The sequence below is a fragment of the Colletotrichum higginsianum genome, chromosome 8 (genome assembly GCF_001672515.1).
Source record: "Colletotrichum higginsianum IMI 349063 chromosome 8, whole genome shotgun sequence".
Taxonomy (NCBI): domain Eukaryota; kingdom Fungi; phylum Ascomycota; class Sordariomycetes; order Glomerellales; family Glomerellaceae; genus Colletotrichum; species Colletotrichum higginsianum.
In genome coordinates, this window is record NC_030960.1 from 2846472 (window position 1) to 2872882 (window position 26411).

The 26411-nt window shown below is 54.8% G+C and overlaps 9 protein-coding genes across 9 annotated transcripts; 5 read left to right on the top strand and 4 right to left on the bottom strand.

The window, feature by feature from the left end:
• Positions 1-380: 380 nt before the first annotated feature.
• CH63R_11824 (CPL domain-containing protein) lies at positions 381-2566 on the top strand (the record flags this gene model as incomplete). Its single annotated transcript, XM_018306798.1, has 2 exons — positions 381-657; positions 732-2566. 2 exons carry the CDS (start codon positions 381-383, stop codon positions 2564-2566), a joined length of 2112 nt encoding a protein of 703 aa, XP_018153639.1.
• Positions 2567-3801: 1235 nt separating this feature from the next.
• Positions 3802-5094, top strand: CH63R_11825 (uncharacterized protein; the record flags this gene model as incomplete). The annotated part of the gene is made up of 2 exons (XM_018306799.1): positions 3802-4507; positions 4562-5094. 2 exons carry the CDS (start codon positions 3802-3804, stop codon positions 5092-5094), a joined length of 1239 nt encoding a protein of 412 aa, XP_018153640.1.
• A 719-nt stretch (positions 5095-5813) lies between these two features.
• CH63R_11826 (RNA polymerase Rpb4) lies at positions 5814-6427 on the bottom strand (the record flags this gene model as incomplete). Its single annotated transcript, XM_018306800.1, has 3 exons — positions 5814-5935; positions 6013-6140; positions 6243-6427. The coding sequence occupies 3 exons, from the start codon at positions 6425-6427 to the stop codon at positions 5814-5816; spliced, it is 435 nt and encodes a 144-aa protein (XP_018153641.1).
• A 115-nt stretch (positions 6428-6542) lies between these two features.
• CH63R_11827 (Sybindin-like family protein) lies at positions 6543-7655 on the top strand (the record flags this gene model as incomplete). Its single annotated transcript, XM_018306801.1, has 3 exons — positions 6543-6571; positions 7091-7216; positions 7292-7655. The coding sequence occupies 3 exons, from the start codon at positions 6543-6545 to the stop codon at positions 7653-7655; spliced, it is 519 nt and encodes a 172-aa protein (XP_018153642.1).
• A 233-nt stretch (positions 7656-7888) lies between these two features.
• CH63R_11828 (von Willebrand factor type A domain-containing protein) lies at positions 7889-8840 on the bottom strand (the record flags this gene model as incomplete). The annotated part of the gene is made up of 2 exons (XM_018306802.1): positions 7889-8485; positions 8550-8840. 2 exons carry the CDS (start codon positions 8838-8840, stop codon positions 7889-7891), a joined length of 888 nt encoding a protein of 295 aa, XP_018153643.1.
• Positions 8841-9673: 833 nt separating this feature from the next.
• CH63R_11829 (uncharacterized protein) lies at positions 9674-10785 on the top strand (the record flags this gene model as incomplete). The annotated part of the gene is made up of 3 exons (XM_018306803.1): positions 9674-9809; positions 9863-10121; positions 10173-10785. 3 exons carry the CDS (start codon positions 9674-9676, stop codon positions 10783-10785), a joined length of 1008 nt encoding a protein of 335 aa, XP_018153644.1.
• Positions 10786-10983: 198 nt separating this feature from the next.
• On the bottom strand, positions 10984-11758 carry CH63R_11830 (Translation machinery-associated protein 22; the record flags this gene model as incomplete). The annotated part of the gene is made up of 4 exons (XM_018306804.1): positions 10984-11399; positions 11459-11546; positions 11613-11632; positions 11692-11758. 4 exons carry the CDS (start codon positions 11756-11758, stop codon positions 10984-10986), a joined length of 591 nt encoding a protein of 196 aa, XP_018153645.1.
• Positions 11759-13292: 1534 nt separating this feature from the next.
• CH63R_11831 (Methyltransferase) lies at positions 13293-16220 on the top strand (the record flags this gene model as incomplete). The annotated part of the gene is made up of 1 exon (XM_018306805.1): positions 13293-16220. One exon carries the CDS (start codon positions 13293-13295, stop codon positions 16218-16220), a length of 2928 nt encoding a protein of 975 aa, XP_018153646.1.
• Positions 16221-16986: 766 nt separating this feature from the next.
• CH63R_11832 (Zinc finger protein) lies at positions 16987-20712 on the bottom strand (the record flags this gene model as incomplete). Its single annotated transcript, XM_018306806.1, has 5 exons — positions 16987-19394; positions 19451-19574; positions 19632-20275; positions 20352-20447; positions 20520-20712. 5 exons carry the CDS (start codon positions 20710-20712, stop codon positions 16987-16989), a joined length of 3465 nt encoding a protein of 1154 aa, XP_018153647.1.
• Between the last annotated feature and the right edge of the window lie 5699 nt (positions 20713-26411).

A 26411-nucleotide genomic window follows, 5' to 3' on the forward strand; every position in this document is an offset into this window, starting at 1 on the left:
AAGCTCGTTGGCAGGGTAGCTTGAAAGGCAAAAAGACGAAGATTGGTGACGGCGTTGTGTTGTTTGGCTACTACAAGGCTACCGTTGAAGATGCAGCTGCTGGAAGAAGGATGCAATCGATAGCACGGGTACGTACACGCACATTGGTGGGGTTAAGAAATCAATCCAGTCTAGCGCCTTTCTGACCGCCCGGCATTTCAAATAAAAATTTCAGAATTTCCCAAGCAACTTTGCGACCGCTGTAGGTTCCCACTCGCCCAGTCCGCGACATCTTTGTACCCTCCCCGAGAGAAAGCCCACGCATTGCGATTTCGCGGCTGTTCACAACCACAACTGTCCTGTCCAACAGCCACGCATTTCCCTCTCTCCTCTTCACAACAATGGCCTCCTCGAACGGCGTTAAGAGAAAGAGCGCCCCCGCCGGCAAGGGTGCCTCCGACGGGAAGTTCTCAAAGAAGGCCAAAATTGACTCGACGAAGAAGGCGGAGCCGGTCGAGACCCTCGAGAGCGATAACGAGGACGATTTCGACAACGAATCTCTGGACTCGGATGATGGAGGCGTTCAATTGAATCCTCGTGACAGGGCGCAGCAGGCTCAGGCCAAGGGCAAGAAGGAGGGTGCCAACGGTGCCGACAAGAACAAGGCTTTTGAGAGAGGTAAATTATTCCTGGGAATGATGCGCTTGCTGTAAGCTCTCAACTGGAAACTATAACTTACTTGTTTGTAACAGGCCAGAACTCGAGAGAGTCCCACGCCATCCAGAAGAAACTGGCCCTCGAGCGCAAGGCCGCGAAGCCTCTCGCCGACGAGCTGGCACGAACCAAGAAAATCTGGGAGAGGCTGCGGAGGAAGTCCCATGTGCCGTCTGAGGAGCGGAAGCAGCTGGTTGACGAGCTCTTCACCATCATCACCGGCCGGATCAAGGAATTTGTTATGAAGCACGATGCCACGCGCGCCGTTCAGACTGCCCTTAAGTATGCCACCGCCGCACAACGGAAACAAATCACCCGTGAGCTGCAGGGAACCTACACTCAGCTGGCGGAGAGCCGTTACGCCAAGTTCCTCATCGCCAAAATGGTCGTGCAAGCCGACGGCGAGATCAAAGACCTCATCATCCCCGAGTTCTACGGCAAGGTGCGCAAGTTGATCAACCACCCTGAGGCGTCATGGATTTTGGACGACATCTACCGGCAAATCGCGACGAAGGAGCAAAAGGCCATCCTTTTGAGGGAATGGTACGGGCCCGAGTTCGCTCTCCTGGAGCGTAGTAAGGACGAGAAGCCGACCTCGGACCTGGCCGAGATCCTCGAGAAGAACCCCAGCAAGAAGCAGCCCATCCTGAAGAGCCTGCACGACATGATCAACTCGCTGGTCCAGAAGAAGATGACCGGCTTCACCATGTTGCATGACGCAATGCTGCAATACTTCCTAAACATCAAACCAGGCACCGAGGATTTCAACCTGTTCGTTGAGATGATCAAGGACGACGAGGAGGGAGATCTGCTGAAGAACATGGCCTTCACTCGCTCCGGGTCCCGGTTGGTGGCGTTGCTGCTGGCCAACGGTACCTCCAAGGACCGTAGAAATCTGCTTAAGGCCTACAAGGACAACTTCGTTTTGATGTCGGGCGATGCTTTTGCCCATATCGTCATCCTCACAGCCTTCGACGTGATTGACGACACAAAGATGACATCGAAGGCCATCTTCCCCGAACTCATTGGCGACGGCAAGGAGACGGCAACAGATAACATTGTCGTTTCTACAACAAATCCCTACGCGAGGGCCACCCTTCTGTACCTGTTGGAGGGGCAGTCCAGAGCACTCTTCCCCGCGAACATGAGCGAGAACTTGGCCATCCTCAAGGAGGTCCACGAGATCCGCCAGGCAACTAGCAAGAAGGATGCCGAGGTGCGAAGAAAGGAGTTGGTTGCTGTCATTTCACCGGCGCTGATTGAGGCCGTCGTCTCGGCGGCGCCGGCTTTGGTAGCAGACCCTTTCGGCTGCCAGCTGGTTGCGGACGTTCTACTCTCCGCCGAGGGCGACAAGACGGCCGCCCTTGAGGCTGTCGCAGCGGTTGCCGAGGGCGACCCGAGCGCGGAGCCCATGGAGGTGGAGGGCATCACTACTCCTGTTCACGTCTCCCGGACACCGTACGGAGGCCGGTTGATCAAGACTCTCATCGCGGGCGGCAAGTTCAACAAGGAGACCGGCAAGGTCGAGCCCGTTGAGCCGCCATTGAAGTTCGCCGACATCCTGTACCCGGTCATCAAGGACTACATCTTGGATTGGGCAACAGGGCCGAGTTCCTTTGTTGTGCTCAACATGATGGAGGCCGAGGACTTTAGCCATGCGTCCGCGTTAAAGAAGACGCTCAAGAAGCACAAGAAGGCTCTCGAGAAGGCGGCGACGGAAGAGACTGCCGAGCAGAAGGAAAGCAAGGAGGCCATGGCCCAGAAGGAGAGGGAAAAGAGCGAAAAGGGAGCGAAGAAGGGTAAAAAGGGCGGTGCGAAGTCGGACAAGCCTGTGGGCAACCTTGGGAGCAAGCTTCTGTTGGAGAAGTTGTAAAGCGGTTTCTGTACAAAAACGAACCTGGATTGGCGAGCAAAACGTTTTCCCTACTAATTTTCTAATACCCACCCACACGCGTGCTAGAAAGTATCAACAATGGCGTGCAATAGGCTTAGTCTGGGGGAGGGGCAAATAGACGGAGTTGAGTGACTTGAACGTACCGTGAAGGGTAGGAAGTGAGACACGGGTTCCCCAAGCGATGCGCCGTCATCGTGAACCTTGCCTTTCGCAACCGTCCTTGGGAGACGAGTGAGAGACATGGATCTAACCGACAAGCGATCGATTCTTTCCCGTCGGGTAGAGGGCCACTGTCTCGGTCCGTGACGTGGTGGCAACTGCAACGGGCCTGCTGCACCTGGCTGTCCTACCGTGTCCGTTTCCGTCGCCTCGCTTCTGGCCCTTGCGCCGTCGAGTCGTGAGAAGTGATCACACGGCCTTTGCGACTCGTCTATTAAGAGCATTCGTCCGGGAACAACCACCACGCGGCGAACCTCCTCCGGACACGGCCAGACGGACGGTGATCAAAGGAAGGAGACCGTCCCTCTTTCCTGTAGTGTAAGTTGGCGTTCAGTGTAAACCTCTCATTTGGGACGAAGGTTGGCTCTGGATTGGTCTATGAGTCCATGTCGATGACTGGTATTACCTTGGCGCGAGGTCATCTATCCGAATTTGAATGCTCTGGGTAGGTTGCTTTGCCCGCAGAGAAAGGAGACAAACAGTTGGTTGAAACCATGTAGAGGGCCACTCAGGCGAGATGAACGACAGTATGGGTGTGGGCGAGTGAGAGAGGAAAGGAAAGAAGGCAGTAGAGGGATGCAGGGCAGGCAAGCTCGAGGTGAGGCAGGTAACACCGATCGCCCCTTCCTTCCTTCTGCCCATCCTCAATTGCCTGTCTGTCAACCACTTTGGTAGTTCTTTCCCTTTTCCTTCACCATTGCCTTTTGAAAAGCAATCCGGCTGCTGAGGTGGGTAGAGCACCTTAGGATCACTGGGTTTTCCTCGAACCAACTTGGAAAGCCGTACTGTCTTCGACTTCATTCTACCAATCTAGACCCTCATCGTCACTAATTCTTGTACTTCATTCCGACCTCACTCGAGAGCTCTTGCCACCTGGCTCAGATGGTAGTTTTTGCAACTTGGAGTCATTGACCACGTCAATCTCACAGTGCCTGCTTGCGATTACAAACCTACAGCGATCTTTCGACAAAACCACCCGCCTGCCTGCCGCCGACATGCGCGTCTCGATCGTTGCAAAAGCCAAAGAGACTTGCGAAGTCGGCCTCTCCTACTACGAATGCAACCAAGGCTACCGTGGTTGTTGCCACTTCAACCCATGCCCTGGTACCGAATGCTCTCGAGAGTCGACCTCGACTCAATCGACCAAGACCGTCGCATCTGTTGCCGCGCCTATTCTCGTTTCTGCTACTGACTCAGGGCCACCGAAGAAGGTCATTGTCACCACGACTATAACCACCACCACGCACAAGACCCAGCCGCCCGAAGGCACGACCACCACCATCTTCATGTATGGCTCTACCGGTCCTGGAGGTGCCTGGTACACCGACTCAGAGGGTCGACGCATCTCGTCCATATCTTCTCCGGATCCCTTTCTTTACCCTACCACCACAGCTACCCTTGTCGAGCCTCAGATTCTCGTCACGTCGACTTCGATCGCTACTCCCCAGCCCGAGGCTGAGAAGGGTGGCCTCTCCGCTGGCGTGCGGGGTGGCATTGCCGCCTCCATCTTGATCGGGATTATAGCAATCATTGCAGCCTGGTTTCTCTGCACCAAGCAGAGAAAGAAGCTAAGAACTTCGCGGGAGTCCATAAGTTCCATCAACAGAGACGAAAGCAAGAATAGCTCAGAGGAGGACCGTCCCAGCCCACAAATGACTGCCGAACCGATTCGGCGTGAGAACGTTTTCTCTTCTTTTGGGGGTAGGCGGTTGTCAATGACTTGTTTTTGGGGTCCATGAAGCTAATCACTCACAGGACGCTACGAGGAGCCCCAGACTCGCTTCAACCGAGTCAGTGACACGGGCTCTGACAGAATGATGAACCACCCGATCAGCCCCGACACCCGTGGCTCTGCAGTTCCACAACCGCAGTCGGCTGTGATCGCAAGAGCTACAACAGCCAGTCCCGACTTCACACCGCGCACTGCCAACGCGACCCCTGACTTTGCTTGCCGCACTGCCAACGCGACTCCTGATCTGTCCCGGGTGGCAACAGCCACTCCGGACTTCATGTGTCGCCTTGGAACGGCTACCCCTGAGCTTCATGGCCCTCCTCAGCAGGCGGCCATCGCGGAGTTGGCTTCTCCTGGGCTACCCAGGGTCGTTGAAATTCACAGTAGTCGCAGTGGCGTGCAGATGTACAAGCCGTACCGCCCCATTGGTGGCTCGCTGTACCCTGTCGCTGAGACTACCCCAAGCTATCTCACAGGAACGCTGAACGCTACCGAGAATGAGCGCTGCCAGGGCCAATACGTGAATAGTTGGGCCAAGTGGGATTCTGTCGGCTGAGAGTCGCCATGGGGTGCTCATCAGGGGACCTCAGGATATGCTTTTTGAAAACGTCAACCAATGCTGCTTGAGGCCATTCGATGCCGCTTGGATCCAAGATTTGGTCAAGTTGGAGGTGATTTTAAACTTCGGCAGGCGTTGGAAGATACCCAGGGTTGCTTTTCGGATACGCGATTTGCCTGATCTGGCTGATTCTTGTCAGAGTAAATTCAAATTGGGATGGATTACTTGACAACGGGCCCGGAGACACTTCAGGGTCTCTCATAGCTAGATCTACTATTAATCGTCTCTACTGCACCCAACGAGAAAAACGCAACTCTGATGAAGTTATGTGAGAGATGCCTACAAGAGTCAATGCAGTTTGACAGTAGCCGAATATGGGTGAATGGTATGTATATATGGCCTTGCCGAATTCAGGGGTATTTTGGTATTCAACACATACTTTAAAAAACAATCTGATCCCCTCCCCCTGTGTACGCCAAACATGCAGTGCAGGCTTCCTGTGCAGAAGCATTTTCGTGATCATTTCCGTTTTTCTCCTTCTTTTTGTCCTGCCCCAAATAGTGGAACTGTTTCCCACTTTGCTTGACCGTTGGCTGTATGTGCTGGCAACGCAGAAAAAAGGGAAATGTTAATTCCCTAACGTCGCCTCGCACGATTGCTGTAGATGCATGTCTCTCTCGGTCTTCCTCATTGTGGGAGAAAAAGGTCTCGGCCTCTCATCGGCTCTGGAGCTTGCTGATCTCATCAAGAAGTATTTGCAAATCGTCATCGCTAATCTTGTCTTGTAAGGAAGGAATGAGTGTCTTTGCTTCCTCGGCGGTTTCGCAGCAAAGGGACCCTGTCTTTGGTTAGCAAGGAATCACCTTTATTGAAGCTTGTGACGTGGTGCCTGGATCAAAATGACATTCTGCTTACCTATTTGTGCACGTTCAAACTTGGCAAGCTGCTTGTGTGCACTGAGCAATCTCTCAACAGCCTCCACATTCTCTTTCTGACGGAATCGAGAGAAGGCGTCGAGGTAGTTGAGGGTTTGTGTCAACATCCTGCAGAGAAGCAAAGCATTAGCAACTCAGGCCCATGAGGTGGGCTTGTTTCAGCCTTGACAAAAAGACGTGTCGCGTGACGGCAGGCGCATCATTGCTTACTCAGTCTCGTTGATGTTCTTGCGGTCAATCTTGCGCTTCGTCACAAGCGCGTTGATGACAAGAGACGCCTCCGACAATGTTAAAGTATCTACATGCTGAAATTCGCCGAGGTTCAGAATGGTCGAGGCTTCTTCGCTGCCCGGGGGAGGGGGCTTTGGGCGCGAAGTGGGAGCGTGATGCGACATCGTCGTCGGCGTTTATGAATTCGGTCGGAGGGGGGTCTGGCCGATCTGGAAAAAGAATCGAGGAAGTGGGTTGCTTGCGGCAAGCCGATCGGGTTGGTGTTGCTGCGCAGGTAAAATGGTGATTGAGAAGAAGCTGGTCGTGGAGTAATCGTTGGCGGAAGCTACGATGGAGTGAAAAGGAAAGTGGGTTGTGAATGAGGCTGAGAATAATTTCCTGCCCCAAAAAGGTGGTTTGTCTGGGAAAGTCCACTCACCCCCTGTCGGCTCTGGCGTCTGCCTTGTCGTTCCGCCGGGGAAAAGGTGTTCTCGCTGAGCGTGTGTCTCTTGGGGCTAGCGCAGGCACGCCGCTTCATTAGGGGGGGCGTCGACTCAGGGACATTGGTGTGGATTTAGCGACTAAGGCTCGCTGGGTACGAATCGTGCACCAGCTGGAGAGGCACACAGACAGTCTACCCACATACCTCTTGTGCGTGTTCTACCTACCCGAACCTGAGGCCAGATGTGATATCGATATCAAGTGCGTGCGATGACAATAGCCAGGACCCATCTCCATAAATAGCTATCATCAAAAGGCATCAGTCGTGGGTAGACCTGACTCTTGAAGCCATGTATGATCTCCACCCCCTAGAAAGTGACTGAATCACTCGCTGACCTTAACAATAGGACTGTCTTTGCGCTCATCGTCATCAACAAGGCTGGAGGCTTAATCTACAACCGCACATTCCACGAGGGTGGCCTCAACCAACTGAGTACAAATGACTACCTCGTGCTAGCAGGAACATTTCACGGGTAAGCGGGAGCCCGAACCCATTCTTTCAATCTGGTCAAGTCAAGGATCGGACAGATACTCACACGCGTCGCCAGCGTCCACGCCATCACCGCTCGTCTCAACCCCCTGATGAGCCGGCAAGACGCAGCGGCGGCAGCGACGGCAGCTAGCGTAACGGCGGCGGGTGGCATCCCGACACGGCCGGAGCCGCCGACGGGGCTGGAGGTCATGGAGACGGAGAACTTCCGGTTGCAGTGTTTCAACACCATGACGGGCACCAAGTTCCTGCTCTTCACCGACACGACACAGACCAATATCGACGTGACCTTGCGGAGGATATACGACCTTTACAGCGACTACGTCATGAAGAACCCCTTCTACCAATTGGAAATGCCAATTCGATGCGAAATGTTTGAGCGCAAGCTGCTGTCGTACATCAGGGAGATCAACAATCGATAGGCTCCGAGGCAAAATGCCACGGATGACGGACACATGGGAGGACATTCAGCAGCGGAGTCTGATTTCGTTCAGGTTGGACAATATTCATCATTGTGAAACGGCGTTTGCAGGAGTACCAGAGCCTTTTCTATTGGGCAGCGATTGCCTCTAGGACCGAGCCAATGTTCTATTTTACAAACTCGAAGTAGCGTTCATGCGAATGTGACGCATGGGACGGGTCATAGGCCACCAACTTACGAGGTGTCCATAGTGTCGTCGTCTTTCTTGTCATTCTTCTTGCTCGACTCGCCGTCCTTGTTGATGAGCGGAGCATTCTCGCCCTCCTCTTTGATGTCCTCAAGCGATCCCTGTTGTCCGGCCTCAGCCTCTTCGCGTGCCTTCTTTTCCTGCCGTGCCTTCTCGTCTTCCATACTCATGCGCAGCGCAAGGGCGAGCTCTGGATCCATGGCGGGGTCAAAGTCGAACTCGCCAAAGTTGCCGCCACTGCTCTCGCCGCCGCCACCGCCACCGCCGCCGCCGCCACCACCCGCGGAGTCACCAAGCAGAATCGGGCTCGAGATAAGCTGATCGCTGAGAAGCTTGCTGCTCGGGGGGATGACAACTAGGTTAGAGCCTTCACTGCCCTTGACGCTCTCGTTAAACGCCTGTAACTTCGTCTGCGTGTCATCGTTGTCCAGATCGCCAAACAACACGAAGTCGACCGAAACGTTGCCTTTCTTCATCTTCTTGGCCAGCTGAACCAGCTTTTTCTCTTCCTCCTCGATGGGCGAGCAGACGAAGACAATTATCCGTTGCCGTTGAGACTTGTTCTGACGATGCTTCAGGGCGAGCTGAAGGAACCGGCAGGTTAGCAGAAGCCGAAAGGAAAGACGGATAAAATGAGCTCAGACTTACGCCAGCAACCTGAATGCCCGTAGCCAGGTGTGACGTTCCCTTGATCTTGGTCTTCGTGCGGTGCAGACCGTCGAGGATCTTTCCCTGATCTGTCGTGAGGGTGACCAACACCTCGGGGCCTTTCCCTCCCATGCTCATCAAGCCAACTGAGGACTCGGGATTGCCGTTGGTAATGGTCTGAAAAATGACGTTGACAGCATCGGCCTGGGCATCGTATCTCGTCGGTTGGTAGTCGCCGTTGCGACTGCTCTCGCTGTTGTCGACAACGACCATCACCGCTTCAAGGACCATCTTGACGATTTAGGCGGATAGCCGCGTGAGATTTACCCTTCGAGTTGGGTAACGGATGTAATCGTTGCTGTGGTCGATGTCGGTAAAGTGGTTGAGGTTGTGTAGGGACTGAAGGGCGTGGCGTGTATGGTGTTGGATGGGAGAGCTTCGGATGGCGGAGGGAAGCTTGGTAGGGCGGGAGAGCTCCTGCGTAAGGCAGTTCAGCCTGGTGACGCCGTTTGCGTATAAGTACCGTTACTTTAGAGCGCTGGTTTCCTTGCAGCTCACACTTGTACCAAGACTTTGGAGCGGCCTCTCTAACAAATCCCCATATCGGCAGGTGCACTGTGAGAATCCCCATTCCGGGTCTGTGTCTCAACCATTCAGTAAAACACCAGCAGCGCACTTGAACTTATTCTACCATCATATGGTTTTTTTGTATATTCAATTCTTTATAAGTGTTGGACTCTAACATCCCTTGTGCAGCTCGATCACTGGGGCGATGCTTGATACCTGATGATCAGGTCGCAGGTGTTGCAGCCCCTGTATGCTGTATAAACACACCGGGCTTGGGACGGGACCCCTTGCCGGCACTGATTGGGGATCTAGAAAGCGGACATATTATGTAAGGCATTCGTCCTGTTGCCGGGTTTGTTTACTTTCTGCAGCATTAGCCACTCACAACATGGTCTCTGCCCCATCATCCTTAGCTTCTACATCCTCCACGCTTTCATCGCCAGTGTTGCTCAACGCCAACCGCCATCGCATACAACGGGCTGCAAACCTCTACAGACATTATAACCTCCATACGAATGAAGTAGAGGTCTTCGAACGGGATTGAAGACCAGCCAACGATGTCCCAGCAACGCCAAAGAGCCTCTACAAAGGCTGGTACGCCTCCCCTGCTGAGCAGCAGTCCCATCAAGCGGCAGAGGCTTGGGATCAGCCTTGAGCAGAAGCAGGCAATCATCGATAATCTGCAACTGGAGCGTGAGTTTGTGTGCTTCAATGGTATCTGAGTGCATTTTCTAACAGTCCGAAAGTGACCGATCGCGCCAGGCGACTTCGCGCACAATACAATCAGCAAGCACAGACCCTTCGATCACGTATTCAGATGCGCGTCAACCGCGTCCCCAGAGCTATGCTGAAGATGACAATGGCCGACTTGGTTGCAAGAGCCGTCGAGCAGCAAAAGCGTCTTGAGGGTGCTTCGGTGCCACCGCCCGTACCTGAAAAGGATTTTCCTCCCCGAGCGAGCCCATACAAGCTGGCACCTCCAGCGCGGTCTGCTAAGCGGTTAAGGTGTGTTTTTACTCAGATATAGCATGGGCTTATGCTAATGACGCATGTTAGTGATGCTATGGTAGGCGGAGACAAGGAGAACGAGCAGATTCTCAACCCTAAGAAGAAGCATCGTGCTGCCCCAGCGCCCCTTAGTTCCTCTCAGATACTGTCACCAACGTCGTCAAACACTCGATCACTAGCACGCGAAAGACCATCTTCGCCGTCGAAGTCTTCTCAGATCGCCCGGCCCACCTCATCCCCTGCCAAACAGCACACAGGCACTCGATCGGCTCTTGCGAACATGGTTGAGAAAGCGAAAAAACCCGGCCGTACAGCTCCGTCGCGTCCCCTGAACGCCTCGACAGCCAGCTCCAACGCGTCGGCACCTGCGCCTGCTACAGGCACCGCGCCTCCCACGAGAACACGACGGGCCAACACCACTACGGCAGTCAAAGCGCCATCGCGACCTGGGACGCGAACAGGCAAACGAGTGAGCGACTCTAGCGAGGACAGCACAGGAACAGTTGTCAAGAAGACAACCACGTCGACTTCCACGAAAAGAACTGTCATGGGAACAATCAGGAAGGGCGTCGGTGCGGCAACAAACAGGAAGCCAGCAGCGCCCAAGTCGGCGCCGGCATCTACAGTGGGAACCACGAGAGTTTTGCGCAAACGGGGATAGTTTGCTACGGAAGAACCAAAAGAAGCATCATTGGGTACCTATACGGCATTGCTAGTATAGAGGATGGTTGCAAGGCGCACTTTCGCAAGGTCACTTGTTGGATTTACACGGCGTTTTGGCAATTATGACAGAAATGATTGACGGCCAGGCATACTCATAATGAATTGATGAATTAGTCTTCGCCCATTTCCTGATGGCTCAAGCCGGCGCGCTGGCCTTCTTCTTCTTGTCCTCCACCAGCTCAATGTTATCCTCGGGTATCTCCTTGTACTTCTCCAACAAAAACTCCTCAATTTCGTCACTGACGTCGCCTTGCACCACGATCTCCTCACCGCCGCTCGGAGTCTTGGTTACGGACGATCCAGTCGCAAATTTCTTTCCGAACTCCTTGGCGACCTTCTTGTTCTCCAAGCCGAACGACTCCAGACCGGAGACAGACGTGACGTACTTTCTCTTGTTGCGTTCGATCCTCTTGATGGTGACGACACTCTTGGCTAGCTTGTCGGCTTGTTTGGCCTCTGCAGCCTCAGCCTTAGCTGCCTTCTTCTGTGCGTCTTTGGCAGCTCGCTTTTGGGCGTCGACAGAGAGGGATGCAGTCGCGGCTTCCAAAGCCTCTGTAGACAGTTTGTAAGCATCTCAAGAGTTCCAAGTCGAAGTGGTGCGAGATCCATACCTGGTGACCAGATTCTGGCATATAGGTCGGGGTGGTGCTTTTCAAGCCAGTCCTGGCATTTCTTTACCGTACCACCATACTCGCAATACTATATCACGGATATCAACAAACATTTCGAAGTCTGGTGGCCTCTCGGCGAGTGACGAAAACGTACCTCTGGGGGAAGGGTGCAGACTAGACGTGGGGTAACTGGTCAGAATTCGCGTCCTGGTGCGCAACTTTAGGAGACTCACCACCGCAGTAGGTTACATGGCGGCCTTGAGGCTCGCCAGAGGTTTCTGATTTGTCATTATCGGCCATTACGGTTTAAGAGGGCCAATTTTGAAAGTTGAGGGATCGCTTGCAAAAAGATGTCAAGCGGAGGAACCAAGGGCGCAGGAGACGCGTGCCTCCCTCTGTCTTTCTCTCTTCCAAGGACGGCCGACTGCGGGGTTGATTGAATTACTGGCGGGGCACACATGGACCGCCACAGCCATGTGTATATGTTAGCGCGTACTGTACGGAGAATGAATGTTTAGGTAATCTCCAGCCACGAAAGTCGACGACCGCCGACCTCACACAGCGCTCGCTTCCCGATCTGCTTCTATCCGGCCTACGACCCTACCGGCATCACCAACAAGCCATGCCAACTCGACCTGCAAAGTGACATAACCTGCATACAGCTGCGGCCAAAGGAGGACTGCTTACCCAACCCCTTATAAAATGAAGCCGCCGGAGCTCATAATGTGTCGCATCACAGGACCGGAATGTAAATCGCCAGTTGCATTTTCCATGTCTATGGTATTGAGCAGTCACCACCGACACACGATCGAACTCTAGGTGATGAGTTTCGGTGAACCCCATGCGATACTCAATAGTTTCTCCTCCACAAGGCCAACGCAGAGGCCCGTTCAACTTGGCCACGGAGCTTGGTTGACTGGTCGGTCATCCAATCCAGGTCTCTTCTAAGCGCCCGCCGAGCTTCTGCCATCGCGATTGGCTGGTGGCCTGACAACTCTGCATTCCCAATCAGGGTTGCTCCCACCTTCTCACCTCCTAGATTCGCGCGCGCCAGCCACTCGCCCTCTCACTCAGACCATGCTCAGCTTCTGTGTCCCAAATTTAGACATGCTTGTGCGGACGCCCATTGGGCAGGAGTCTCACCCCTGGATCGATGGCATGGCCTTTTGAGACGGAGATGGGCTCGTCGGCTTCCCATCACTGCTTCTCACGCACCGGTAGCACATCCCCATTCAGGCGAATGCAGTCTCCGCAGCACACGCGCTGCATGATGGGTGCTACCGACTGAATGCATCCGGCCTGCGATGTGATGCTGCCTTCTCGGCCTTGAACTCTTGGATACCCGCACTTCGTGCGGATAGCGTAGCTCGCAACCCAATCGTGCCACCACCACCACCATTAGCCAGCTAGCCAGGTTAGCCGCCTCCCGCTGTGAAAGAGCAAGGTCTCGCGAGACTATATCACTCGCCCCGAGTCAACCGCCGGGCCTCCTTCACTCTCCTCTTTCCTTCTCTCATCTCTTTCGCCGCACCTATTGCTATTGTCAAACCCCTTCTGAAGGCTTCGTTGATCGAAGCTGCCTGTCGTTTACACGAATTTTCTTACTTTGCGCTTCATATTCACATAAAGACGCCGGCCGTCTTTCGACAGACTGTTTCAACAAACATCTTCGTATTTTGCCTATATTTGCACCGGTACAGCACATTGTGCCGCAAGTCTACATCAGGATAACTGACTTGCGAACATGGCTGAAATTATCCACTTATCCTCGTCGTCATACAGACCTCCCTCTCCTACGCAGGCTCGAAGGCCGGGGAGGTCACTTAATACTATAATGGAGGAAGAGAGCGAGGATGTGCAGTACGCCACCGACAGCAGACAGCTCCGGAGTCAAACCTCAAATCTCAAGATTGAGGCCTGGCTATCACCGCTGAGCGACCATTTTCCCACCCCAAGAGGATTCCACTTCCTCTCCGCGCCGATCTTGCCGTCCTCCCCATCAACCGTCTCGGCCGATGAGAGCAGCTCGCCTTCGACGTCCTCGAACCCCTGGAATAACAATAGATCAAGCGTAATGACCGACGTCACCGAGTTTGACGACCTGTACGATGTCACGGATGAGGATGAGCCCACTGAGTTGCGTCGAGTCCTGTCGCGCAAAGCGTCGGTGAGGAGACGCAACTCTGGTCGTAATGAGGCGGCAAAGCAGACTGCAGCTGGTGCTCGCAGAGCCTTGCCCCCTTTGGTCATCCCCGGCGGTCGAAACGCTTCAACAGAGGATTGGTCTGCTGCCAGTCTCAAGAAGGCGCTCGCATCACCAGTGCCTCCTACACCACCAACTCGTGTCGAGATGTCCCCACAGGTCTTCTCGTTCATGCAGGCGAAGCAGGCTCAAGAAGTGCCTACCATTTCGGCCCCGCCATCTCTCGATGGGAGCTTGAGCTCAGAGCAGCTGGCCCAAATGTCAGCCCCGCCAACCCCAATCATCGGCAGCGACAACGGCAAGGAGACAGACTGGTCCGGTGTGCGGCTTCAACCCGGCGCTCTGGCGACTCTGCACGCACTGTCTGGCGACAACGACAGCCTGCACGAGCACGACCATGACCACCAGGATCAGGTTCTTGAGATTGCTCACGAACCCGTCCCTGAGATGCGCCAACAACCTCTGCGTCTCTTGACTAATATCCTTGCCCAGCCCGCACGCGTGGCCGAGCTGACCCCTAGCTCCCACCGTCGGTCTCTTGCCGACCTCACCAAGCTCGATATTCCTTCTCCTGGTGGCTTCTTCTCCGGCCTCTCGCCCAGAACGAGAACGACATGGCATATGCCAATCAGATCCCCCGAGGACATGGTACCTCCCACGTCAACCACCGCAGAGCAATTCTATCGCTGCCCCTGGAACATGGACGCCTCGGTGCCCCCAGTGCCAGCTGCGCCTGCCAGGCTCACCATCAACGATGCAGCAGAGCAGTTCTACCGCATCTCGGCACCATCTACCTCGGCGATAGTTGAACAGGTGGTCGAGGTCCATGACGAGGGGATGGACGAGGATGACATGCCCACTGCCAGACCGACCGTTCCCACAAACACATCGAGCTCGTCCGTGATACTGGCCGAGCCTATCTCCCCCGAGACTGAGGATGCCCCGGACGAGATTATCACGGTCTACGACCCCGAGTATGCGCGCAAGCAACAGGAGGTCGCCCTTTCCAACCTCGACCGGACCGAGCTTTGGCTCATGGCTCAGCGCGCCTACCTGAAGCCCGTAGAGACCGATCAGACCGAGGAAGAAGGCCGCAACCTCGACACAATCCTCGAGACCGCCGACGAGGAAGCCGACAGCTTCCCTGAGCAGGAAATCACTTTGGCCCCGAGGAAGAAGATGGTTCGCTTCTCCGATATTATTACCAAGACCGACATCCCCCGCCGCCTGCCCTCCAAGCTCTCAAGGCAGGAGTCCGCCTACTACCGCGCCTTCCAGGACTACATCATCCGCTCGAGCAAGCAAGACGTCTTCGTGCACCAGCTCCCTCGATTCGAGGTCCTCCAGGCCCAACGTGTCTGTCTGCGCGAGTTCCACCGGAATCAGCTCCTCGGCAAATACCAACTCAGCGTTGTGCCGCAATCCGCCAAGAAGCGCCTCAGCGCCAACGTCGCCCGCGGAGACGATGTCCTTGTCGACGACCCGGAGAAGCTGCGCCGCGAGAAGGAACACGAGGCCATGTCCCAGATGACCATGCCGACCTGGCACGTGGCCGCCGTCAAGATGCTCAACGGCGGCAAGCTTATCGCGGCACCCGTCGCCCAGCGGCTCGGCCGCCTGTCCCGGATGGCCCCCGGCCGCGACGGCGTCGCCCGCGACAGGGCGCGTATCCTTGATTTGGGCGGCCAGTCGGCGTGCGACTGGGCCTGGCACTGCGCGCTGCAATACCCCAACACCAAGATCTACACGGTCACCACAAAGGTCATCCGGCAGTTGTCCAACTCCAATATTCGAGGCCCCTCCAACCACCGCCAGGTCGCCGTCGAGCGCCTCACCCGCTTGCCCTTCAAGGACGACCAGTTCGATCTCATCTCGGCGCGCGAGCTGCACACCACCCTCAAGTTCGTTGGCGAGAACGGCGAGGACGAGTGGGAAACGTGTCTGAAAGAGTGCCTGCGTGTGCTCAAGCCGGGCGGCTACCTCGAGTTCTCAGTCCTGGACTCGGACATCATGAACGCGGGACCATTGGGCCTTGCCAAGAGCGTCGAGTTCGGCTTCGACCTCAAGACGCTGGGGTATGACCCCAATCCGACAAAACTGTTCCTCGGCCGCCTCTCGCGCGCGGGGTTCGACGATGTGCGCCGCGCGTGGGTGTGTCTGCCCATGGGCGCCCGCTCGCCATCCCAACAAGAAAAACCCTTGCCTTCACTGCCCGTCTTCCGGCCCAACCCGACGGGTGAGGAGGTCAGGACAGTGGCGATGGAGGCCATGGTCACCGGCAGCACGGACGGCGTCGCCAATATCACGGGCGTTGTCGGCGGCTGGAGCTGGGAGCGCTGGCTGCTGCGGTGCGAGATGGAGAAGGTCAGCGGTGAACTGCGCCTCGCAGATACAGTTACGGCTGGGCCCGCGATGAGAGAGGCCGGCAAGAGCCTCGAGGGTGTCGCTGCCATTGTCGAAGAGGGGCGTGCTTGTGGCGCCGGGTGGAGGATGTTGAATGGGTATGCGAGGAAACCCAAGACCGGCACGGGGCTCATCCCTGTCGGCTTCGAGATTTGAGAAGCTTTCTCGAAGAACAGCGACGTTCTGTTCAACCCCACATCTCCTTCCCTACCTTTTTCTCTGTCTTTCTGTCTGTCTGTCTGTCTGTCTGTCTGTCTGTCTGTCTGTCTGTCTGTCTGTCTGTTTGTCTGTCTCTTTGTCTCACCCTCTACTTCGCCACAATTTCTTCTATATTAGCACGCGATGAATGCAGCATGAAATGGGTAAAGCTTCCTCGAGTTACCGGCGCGCTTGTGGATACGAGTGTGCTTTTGTGCCGGGAAACGGGATTGTATGACATGGCGTGAGTGTTGTTTACAGGCGCCAGATACTTTTCAATCAAACGATGCAGAGAGCTACTGCTTGGATGCGGTCCTCGGGTCAAGCAAGGTACCGAACCGATGCTGTGTCACAACATATCGAAAACCTGCTACATCGTTCCCCGTTTCCAGCTGTGATCCACGGCGTGACTTTGCCTCTGTCGTCAGAAAGGGCGGGCAGAGAACTCTTTCCAGATGCTGATAAGCGCACGTCTTCGTTGGTCTCTGGCAGCTAATTAGCGGACAGCGGACAATAGTCGATACGAAGCACTGCAAGTTATTAAGAAGTCGGACCAACATGGGTTGTGGTATATTGCATTATTATCAGGTAACGCTGCATCGAAACGAAAACATGATGCAAAGTTGAAAACACCGGGGGTATTCGGAAAGATAGCCATCCTTCATATGGCACATGAATAAAGACAATCATCTCGAGGTACAGGTCCCCAACTTCAAACGCATCACTATAGGTTCATGTCCATCTTCTCGCCCATAGGTGACCTGGGTTTTGCGTTCTCCTCGTCGAGTCGGTCCCTCTCTTCCAAACCTGACGTTGAGGGCAACGCAGATGCATCTCTATGTGTTTTCGCCGACGTTGGTACGATGACATTGAGAACGCAGTCGTCGAGATGCTCGTAGAACTCTTGAGCCGTCCCAAAGTAGCCTCGGCAGATGGAGCACTTGGCGCCGTCGCTGTGGATGTTGCCAGATCCGCCGATGATGAGCTTCCGGCTGTTGGGTGGCGTCTGTTCCACGTTGTGAACCGACGTAAGGTGGCGTTTGAAGACGTCTGCTCGATTGAATGCCTTCTCATATGCAGTTCCCACCCCTGGGCAAAAGGGACAAACCATTGTTCCCTTATAATGTGTCAAGGCGTGCCTGTTCTTGTCGTACTTCCGCGCGAACCCCTTGGTGTGGTACTCGCACGTTTCTATGGGACACTTCTCTGGCCGTTCTTCTTGATGAGTGAGCATGTGTGCCGCTAGGTCCTTGAATACCCGACCGCAGTCTGGGTGAGGGCAACGCGTGCGGTTATCTAGTGTTTTGTTCGACGGGCTGTTCATCTGGGACAAACTCATCGGCTCCGCGGGAGCGATCGTCAAAGGAATGTTTGGCGGCGCTGCTGCAAGAATTGTTGATCCAAAAGTGGGAGAACGGACCGCCGCCACTGGTGGCGGCGGAGGCGGGGGCGGGGGCGGCGCTTGAGTTAAGTATTCCGGCGGCGGTTTGTAGTCAACGTCTTCCCCTCCACTTGAATCGTCTTGATCCTGGATGTCGACAGATTGCCGCACCTCTTTCATCCAGTCCTTCAGGATAGTCATGGGTGGCCAGTCACCACTGGCCTTTCCACCCCTATGTGGGTTGAAGTGTGCCCTCCGGAGATGTGCCGCTGCATTGTAATATGCTCCGTATCGTTTCTGCGTCACGCATGCTTTGCATTTCGATAACGGAATGACGGGTTGTGGAAGGGTCGGGCTGTAGCTGTCTGGCTCGGTGCACACCCAGCGCCTGACTAGGGAAGCATGTTTGGCGTCGGTATGCCTTCGTAGCTCGTGCTCGCCCCTGAATCCTTCTGGATACTCGTTACATTTGATGCAGTAGACCCGACGTAATGGCGGCCGCTGGTACGTAGGCCGCCCTCTACTGCCTGTCAGCGGGGATTCCAGGGGCCGCATTGGTCCTTGAGGGAACGTTGGGCTCTCCCCAACCGTGTGCCTGCGACCTAGAGAGTCCAACCCCTGGGGAGATGTGAGGAATTCGGGGCCTCCCGACGTCCCAAAATGATCTCGTTCCGACAGAGGGGCCGGGTGCGGGATCCAAGGATCGCCCAAAGCCCGGGGATCATACATGGCATGCCTTGGTTCTTCGCCAAGTTTGACAATGGACGGTAGACCGACTATACCTGTCCGCAGAGGAATCCTCTGTCTCAGAAAGCCGTTGAACGTGACTGTGCCTTCCATTTCACCATCTCCAAGATGTATCAGGAAATCCTTCGAGGACGCAAAACCATGCTGGATCCAAACATCCCTTCGTACAATCGCATTCAAGGATTCCATTGCGTTCCTGCCCCGTTCGTCTAGGTCGAATGGTTGTTCGTCGAGCAGCATTGGCCCAGAAGCAGCGAAGATCGTCACCAAGAGCTTGTAGACGCTGTGCATGGCGTGTACGCTGCTTGTTCCGCTCCAGGTCGGTGGTGTCTGAGATGATTGGCGTCTGTGTAGGCACGACGTCATGTCCACCATAATTGTGCGGACAATGCTGAAAATGCACAACGCGATGAACACAGCGAGCCAGCTTTTCGGGTCCTGTGGTCCCTTTCTGACAGTTGCGCTCTCAAATGCCTGGAGAAATTGCGCCATACAGCTGTAGATCAGCCGACGATGCGCTTCTTGGTCTATCTCGTCGGTGAAGGGGGGCCGGTGCGGCGGGCCACCGTCCAGATAGATTGAGGGTTCCGGTTGTTCGAGATCCCAAAATATGACCTCCCGCAGGAGAACTTTCACTCGATACAGCACTGGGTATGCCGTCTCTTCCATCTCTCGTGTTGGCGTGATAAAGCCGCTCGTCTTCAAAAGATGGAGAAAGTTGTATGCAGTTGCCCCTCCGTTCCAACTCGCTGTGAGTATACTCAGAATCGGTGGTGGTCGCTCGGTCGCTTCCCTAGAAAAGTTTGGCAGTGTAGGGTTGGCCAGTGGCAGGTTCATCAGCCCTTCTGTCCACCAAAAGCCGTCATCAAAGTCAAGGTTCGACTTGACAGCATGGAGGATGTCCGGTGATATGCGGCAGTGGTTTTCCAGATGCTCGTTCATGCTTCTCCGCTGAGTGAGCGGTGATGTGATCGGAGTCTGGGTCTGTATGGGAGACACTGGCGCTATTGCACCTGTCAGCCTAGGCATGCGTTTCTCTGAGAGCATGAGAAAAACTCACTCGGAAGCATGACGTCGGATAAAACATCGAGAGGGCCGCGATGACAACCGATTGCTTTCCAAAAATCACTGCCTGGACTAAGGGGGTGGTCTGCACAGTAGTAACACGGCTCGTTAGAGTCGCACTGTCATCGATGGTTAGTTGATTGACGACCATCAATGCTAGAGATCGTTGATCTTACTGGCTGCCTTGTTGCAATGCAGCGCAAACAAGGCCCCGAATCCTGAAGCAACCTCAACTCGCCAATGGACTGGAGTCGAGACTGGCCAACTCTACTACGCTTAAGAGGGGGGAGCAAAGGATCGACCTCGGAATCGACAGAGCCTCGCCCAGGGCCAGAATGTTCCGATGCCATGGTGTAGGACTGTAAAGGATCACTACGGTCCCTGGACTGACTTGCTGTCGCTAACGGAGCCAGTTGTGCACCGATGGACGGTTTCGGGAGCTGAAGCGCTCGGGGCTGCTTTCCAACATCGGAAACCCACGGTCGGGCTGTCGTGTGGTCGGGAAAGGGGAGGGGAGGGGTATTGCCAACGGACAAGCCCGAGTCACGATGGGCGTGAACAGTGTGCTCGCGTGAATGGCTGTCTCGGTCGTCCTTGTTGTAGAAGCCGTAGATGTAGTGTATGCAACGCTCATCCCAGCATTTGAATGACGATGCGGACCGAGATGACGGTGACAGGCTTTCCCTCATTTTCCATCCGCGTACAATGGGATCGTAGCTAGTAAGATTTCGATCCAACCAGGCTGCGTATCCTGCCGGTGCTTCGTCGTACAGCGACCGCTTAAGGGCATCTGCCATGCTGGGGTCTGATAAGTCAAAACCTGGATACGGAATTAGGCATTTTTCAGGAGGCTTCGTGCTTCGAACGACAAGTCTGGTGTCATAAAAGTAACTCACCTTGCTCTAGAAACGCAGTCTCGATGCACTCGCATCGGTATTGCAATGACCTGGCCTCCTCAAGCTCGGAGTTGATAGGAACATTGGAAGAAAGACCTAGAGAAGAAAGCAAAATGGTCAGAACAAGGCAGTGGCGAGCGTCAAAACAAAACAGGTGGGTGGGCTTACGATGGACTTCGGAGTAGGCCTGCAAGCCTCGCAGTTTATGGCGGAGCATGTTGAGCTCCAGCTTGACATTGGGCCCATACTTTGTAGGTAACAAGGCGGCCAGCCGGGCCTGGATATCAGCCTGCTGGTCGAGAAGTTGGCGGATGGCGCTGTCGAGGCCCGGATTGGGGAGGTTGTGAGGGTCGGCCGCCATTCCTCCCGGGCCTCGAGGGCGTCCTCCTCCAGCCGACGACGATGACGACGACGACACTTTGAGAGTTGTTCGAACCCGTAGGTAGACAGCACGTATAGGAAGCGGGACAGATCGACATGAGTGGTGTTTCCTACTCTTGGAAGAATCACTTGTCTAAACGTCGCTTCGTCTTGTATGCATCAGAAGGAAGCTAGTGGCGGCGGCGGTACCATGTTGCTTCTCAGAGGGCCTCTGGGTGCACACGTACTGCAGATGCCATTAGTTGCTGGAACGGGGTTGTTGCTGTTTTTGTTTTTGCTTTTGCTGGTAGTGCCGTGGTCGTTGTGGAAAGTAGGACTGCGCTGTACACCAAACGACCGGGCTCATCGCTTTCCTAACGTCATATGCGTATCTGGATTTTGATGTCCCCTTGCTTGTTTTCTGGCTGGATCTTGCAGGTCCTCCTCTGTTTGGCGGGTTAGAGGAAGATTTGCGCTTCGGGTTTTTTGCCGCCTTTTGCCTCTTCCGCACAAGGAGTGTCTCGTCAGGATCGAATGAGACTGGCACAAATTGCGTGTTGGGCCGGACCTGCTCCGTCGAAGTTTCCGTTCCAGTTCCAAATCTAGTATGTCGGTCTTCTTTTCCGAATCGAGTTTGGGCTTGAGCCTTTCTGCCAGGCACGTTGCTATCCCGTCTCTTTTTTGTTTTTGTTTCTTAGAACCGGGGCCAGAGGGACGCGGCCGAAGAAGAGGCAAAATTAGATAACCACTAGAAGGCAAATTACGATATAGGACGAAGGTAAGTGGGTGGTGATGATAGTCGAGGATTTTGTTTCCTTTCTCCTCCTTCTTTTTCTTCTTGTTCTTCTTCTTTTTCGGTAATATTGGAAAGGATAGCGAGTGAAAGCACCGTCCCTCGAACGCACTGCTGGTCCCCTCCCTGATCGGGGTGGAAGCTCTTCTTATTACCTTAATACCAAGCCAGGGTTGATTTGGGGAAGTGGGGCGTGTGGCCAACGACGTTGATTAGATACGGTGCTCGATGGAGAGCCAAGAGATACACTACTGAGAGAGAGCCCGCAACGGCGACAAGGTCAAGGTGGAGTGTGGTGACGAGGGGGGATGAGGCAAAGAGGATCCGATACCTACCTTCTATGTACATACAACTGGGAGGTGGGAGAGGGGGACGAACTGGGTTTTAAACTTGTAGCTAGCTGTAAGGGGAGGGGTGTGTTGATTTGGAGAATGGAGACGTGACAAGAAAGACTGGATGGATTTCACAGACGAAAGACGTGCGAACGAGGTTGGAGTGTAATTGTAAGATGGGAGGAGGCGTGAGGTGAGTGAGAGTTGGGGGACGGCTGACGGACGGAGGGCACTCACATAGCGGCGACAGGTCCGGCCGGGATCTGGAAAGGTTGCACTTGCCCGCGCAAGCATTGGATGGATTAGGCCCTCAGAAGTATCCGCTGCCCTCAGGCAAGGCATAGCAAGGCAAGGCAAGGCAGGTACGGAGATGTATTACCAACAAGTCAGGAAAGGAGCAAGGTACATAATACGGGTACATCAGACTCCTCATCCGCCCCTCGTCCTGATCCCCTCCCTTCTCCTGGCTAGTTGGTCTCCACCTGTATTCTCCCAACTCTTTTCATTTTCTAATGTACATATCTGTACTTATCTAGGTATTCATGATGCCCATCACCCAGATCATGAGGTGGGTGCTCCAAGCCTCCTCTCGTAGTCGATTTGCGTGAACAGACTACCTACCCTAGGTAGTCGCATTATTCCATCTGCCAGACATCCCCATGGAAACTTCGGGCACACCCCGGGTCTGGCCCCGCTGAGAGGTTGAATTTTTGTTACATTCGCCGCCAACCAACCCGCCTCTTGTCACTTTCATACAGGTTGTTGCCGTCTACACGGTACATAGGTGGTGCTAACTGAACCACAGATAGCAGGCTGCCTTGCGTAGTTCACACGCTGTCGTCTATCTCACCAACACCTGATGTGTCTCACAGCGTTGCTTTCTCTCCCAATATTTACTTGTCCCCTTCGGCTTCCGAGCACTACTGTGCGTTGCGAGATTGTTGATTCGCAAAGAGAGGGCCCTAACCTTGTCTGGGGGGTCCAGCGGCACATCGGTATCGTGGGCTTCGTAGCTTCCTAATCTTGCCCTCCCTCGTCCTTCGTTCTGTTGCCTGCCATTTTCGGGTTCCTGTTCCTTTCATATTCACACGGAACCAGGAACTAGCACGGCAGTCCCAAGTCTGCTTATCGAACGGTAGAGTGCGGATAACCAAAAAGGCCTCACGTCTCTCAAACATGGTCGGAGCCCTGTGGGAGAGCTCGGCCGTCATCCGACCAATATATTCAAGGGTCCTGAAGTATCCTCGCCGCGCCCGCGCATCCGATCCGCGGCGGAACAGACAGACTGACGCTCGTCGTCCGCCATCTCCCGATTAGTTCGTCAACCGTTCTCTCCTTACTCATTGACCTGCGAAACTCGAGCCTGGAGCTTATTCGCTTGTGAAGCGTTTCGACGACTTCGCGATGGCCGTTTCCAAGTCTTGCAGGCAGTGCGACGACACGGAGACAACGTGACAGAAGTTGGCCTAGCACGCCTTGCGCTTCTTATCAGCTCCCCGTCGGTCCTACCTCGCCCGTCTTGATACCGTTACGCCCGCCTTGGGACCGGACCATCCTCCAATTCGCACGGGTCTTGAATGTATCCTGTAGGTATTCCACGCCCCCGGTCCATCCCAGCGTCTCCTCTACTTAGTTACATTAGCCACTTGCTTGGCCGGGTGGCTCCCAAGCGCGACGGAGGAGGCTGTATCTACGCTGCATGCCGATGCCGTGACTGCAGTGAGGCATTCAGCTCCTCCATGATGAATGTTCCGTCATGAAGAACCGGCCCACTGCAGACTGCGGGTGCAGAACGAGTAACAAAGAAGATTCATGGCGGTTGGGTCGTGATGAAGGGGAGTTAGAAACGCTCTATCGGCCACGACTGGCCTGGCTCCAGCCCCTTCAGCACGCACCTTGTGGTTCCTCAGCTATCGCCCTCATCGCGCGTAGGCAGGGCTTCCTTGCAGGGCCTCGTCTTCTACAGGTACCGCTTTATTTCCCGTCTTCGAGGTGGAGGCACCGCGAAAGAAGCGTTTACGATGCTCTATACTCTGTACAAATACATACTACAAGTACTTACATATCGGAGGATGGACGAGTGAACGTCGTGGAGAAACAAACAAGGGAACGTTCAACGTCGATGTGGGGTCGCTTGCGCCTCTCTGACCGCCGACCGCTGGCCGCCCCCCCAAGTCAAACAAAAGCTAAAAGGAACAAGACATGAGACGAGACCAAACGGACGTTTGCTTGGCCTCGCAATCTGCTCGTTGGCCCCCGTCCTGTCTGTGTTACCTCCGGCTTGCCTCGAGAGAGACTGTCTGCTCCTCGCTCGGCTCTTGACGTCTATCAGCTGCATTGGCAACATAATGAAGACTGGCCATTTTTGCTCATCGTGTGTTGGCGCTTGGGAAGCCATGTGGCTGATATTGCACAGTTCAAGCACGGACGATTGGGCTTGGCCGTGCTCTGTTGTCACGCTGCGTGGGCTTGATGTGTCCAGCTCGCAACGCCGGTTCTCTTCCAGGTCTGGGGCGGTTTTCGAAGCATCACGCAAGGGCAGGGGAATCCTTCCGTGGGCGAAAGATTGCGACATTTCCGCCTTGCTCGCCTGCCCACGGCCCTGCGCAACCACGCACCTGACTACTGGCTTCCCCCCTTCTCGACTTTCATCTTGTTTTATTGCCCTTTTCCCTTGGGAAATTCCCACCACGGACGCGCCAACCCCATGACCGATATACCCACACCCACACGGACCAAGACTCCACGTGGGCTACAGAGTCCGTGGTACGATGCTGGGGCCAGTCCCGGCAGAAACAAGCATGTGCCGAGTCGCCATTACAACCTGCAGATGGCTGGGAGCAACAACTACAGCTTGCAGCTCCCAAGTCGGGAACAAGCTCCCGTTAAAGCGGCGTGCGACGCGCGATGCCTGCGTTGAACGTCGCATGGCGAATGGGGTCGCTGGAGCCAGGCAGGGCATGCAGTTGCGAAAGTTCGAGCCATCCCCCATGATTAAGGCGATGCCCTCCTCATGCCCTTCCGATCACCCCTTTCGCGGTTCACAAACCCTCGGCCTCGAACGAGGGGGAATGTAAACAACCTACTTACTAACCGAGACACGAAAAAGAGCGCATGACCGGCGGTATTCGGACATGGCTTTCTGCCTCTCTGTTTCTCTGTCTCTCATCCCCGACACTGTCTTGGCCACACGTTCTGGATTCCCCACATACAGGACAACCACCAGTTCGCATCCGTTGTCTCGAGCCATCCAGCACCATCGACGTACCAAAAGAACATTAAAAAACTTTCGTCCGAAGGGCCACTCTACAAGTGATCCGATGCTACGAGGTAAGTCGACCGCAGCTGCGTTTGGAGAAAGGAGGGCTTTCATAGGGTCCACAGAACATCAGGAAGACCCCATCGATGGCGAAAGCAACGAGAGTTTGACAACAATCAAACGCCCGCGACATGAATTAGTTGCACTGCCATGGATACACCCTAACGACCTGGTATTCGTGCTCATGTGTGTTACAGCACCGACAGGTCGACTATGACGGCGTCGCACGTAAGCCCGATCGCCATGTGACATCAGCAATGTTCTGCCAAACAGTCAGAAGCTTCTCGAGGTAAGGATGTCAACGTGGAGGTTGAAGAATGAGAACAGGGGGTGGGCAGAAATTCACATAGCCATCCATCCTTTCTGCACCAAACGTTGGCGTTTCTACAGTGTGATTTTTGCCTGGCTGACATCCACCCACCCACTCACACACACACACCCTCGAATCGACACCCGCACCGACCGGTGTAGCCCTCAGACCTTTTGCTGCCCTCCCCATCCGGTTCGGTTAGGTGAGGGTTCATCCTCGTTGCAGGCCCATTCGTCCTGGTCCCGGGTCCCAGCATCCCGATCCTTCGATCTGGTATCGAACAAGACACCTTCTTCTCGGTCAATCGGCCTTGTTACTCGTGAGCAGATTGCACTTCACAGGTCGGACGCCAAGTCGAACGCCGAGCAAGTCTCATCCGACTAACCTCGTACAGCCTCCGTAAGACCAGCCAGCTAATTTTGTACGGCGCATCGGGGTCCCGTCACCCGTCGACCAGTATCACGTCCGCCTGGAGCAGCATGGTTGGTTCAGTAGCTCATGCATCCGAAACGAAAACCTTCTGCAACGGGCTGATGAATGGGATGGAACGACTGGAATCGTTACTCTGTTCCTAGGCTTCCTGGTCTATTGAGTCCCTCGTCTATGTGGACCGCCTGCTTTCACTCTAGTAACACGTAGGCAGTCGGCTGCCTCGCTCAGCCCAGGGCTTGAAAGATCTCAATTCCATCAAGGCTCCGTATTGCCGCAGGCGCCGCTCTGCTCTGGTTGAGGAGTCACCCGAATGCCATTGCTGCGATGGTCTATCAAAAGGGGAAATACCCTTGATGTTGCTTCAACCAGGTCAAGCAGGGTGCAGATAGTCGCACATTGCATGTCACGGCCGACAATGCAGCTGAATAAAAGTGTGGGGGGTTTTGTGAGGTTGTCACCCTCCCCTCCTGACCGAATGCCGTTGGGGTGATGGGTCAGCGCAGTGGTTGGAAAC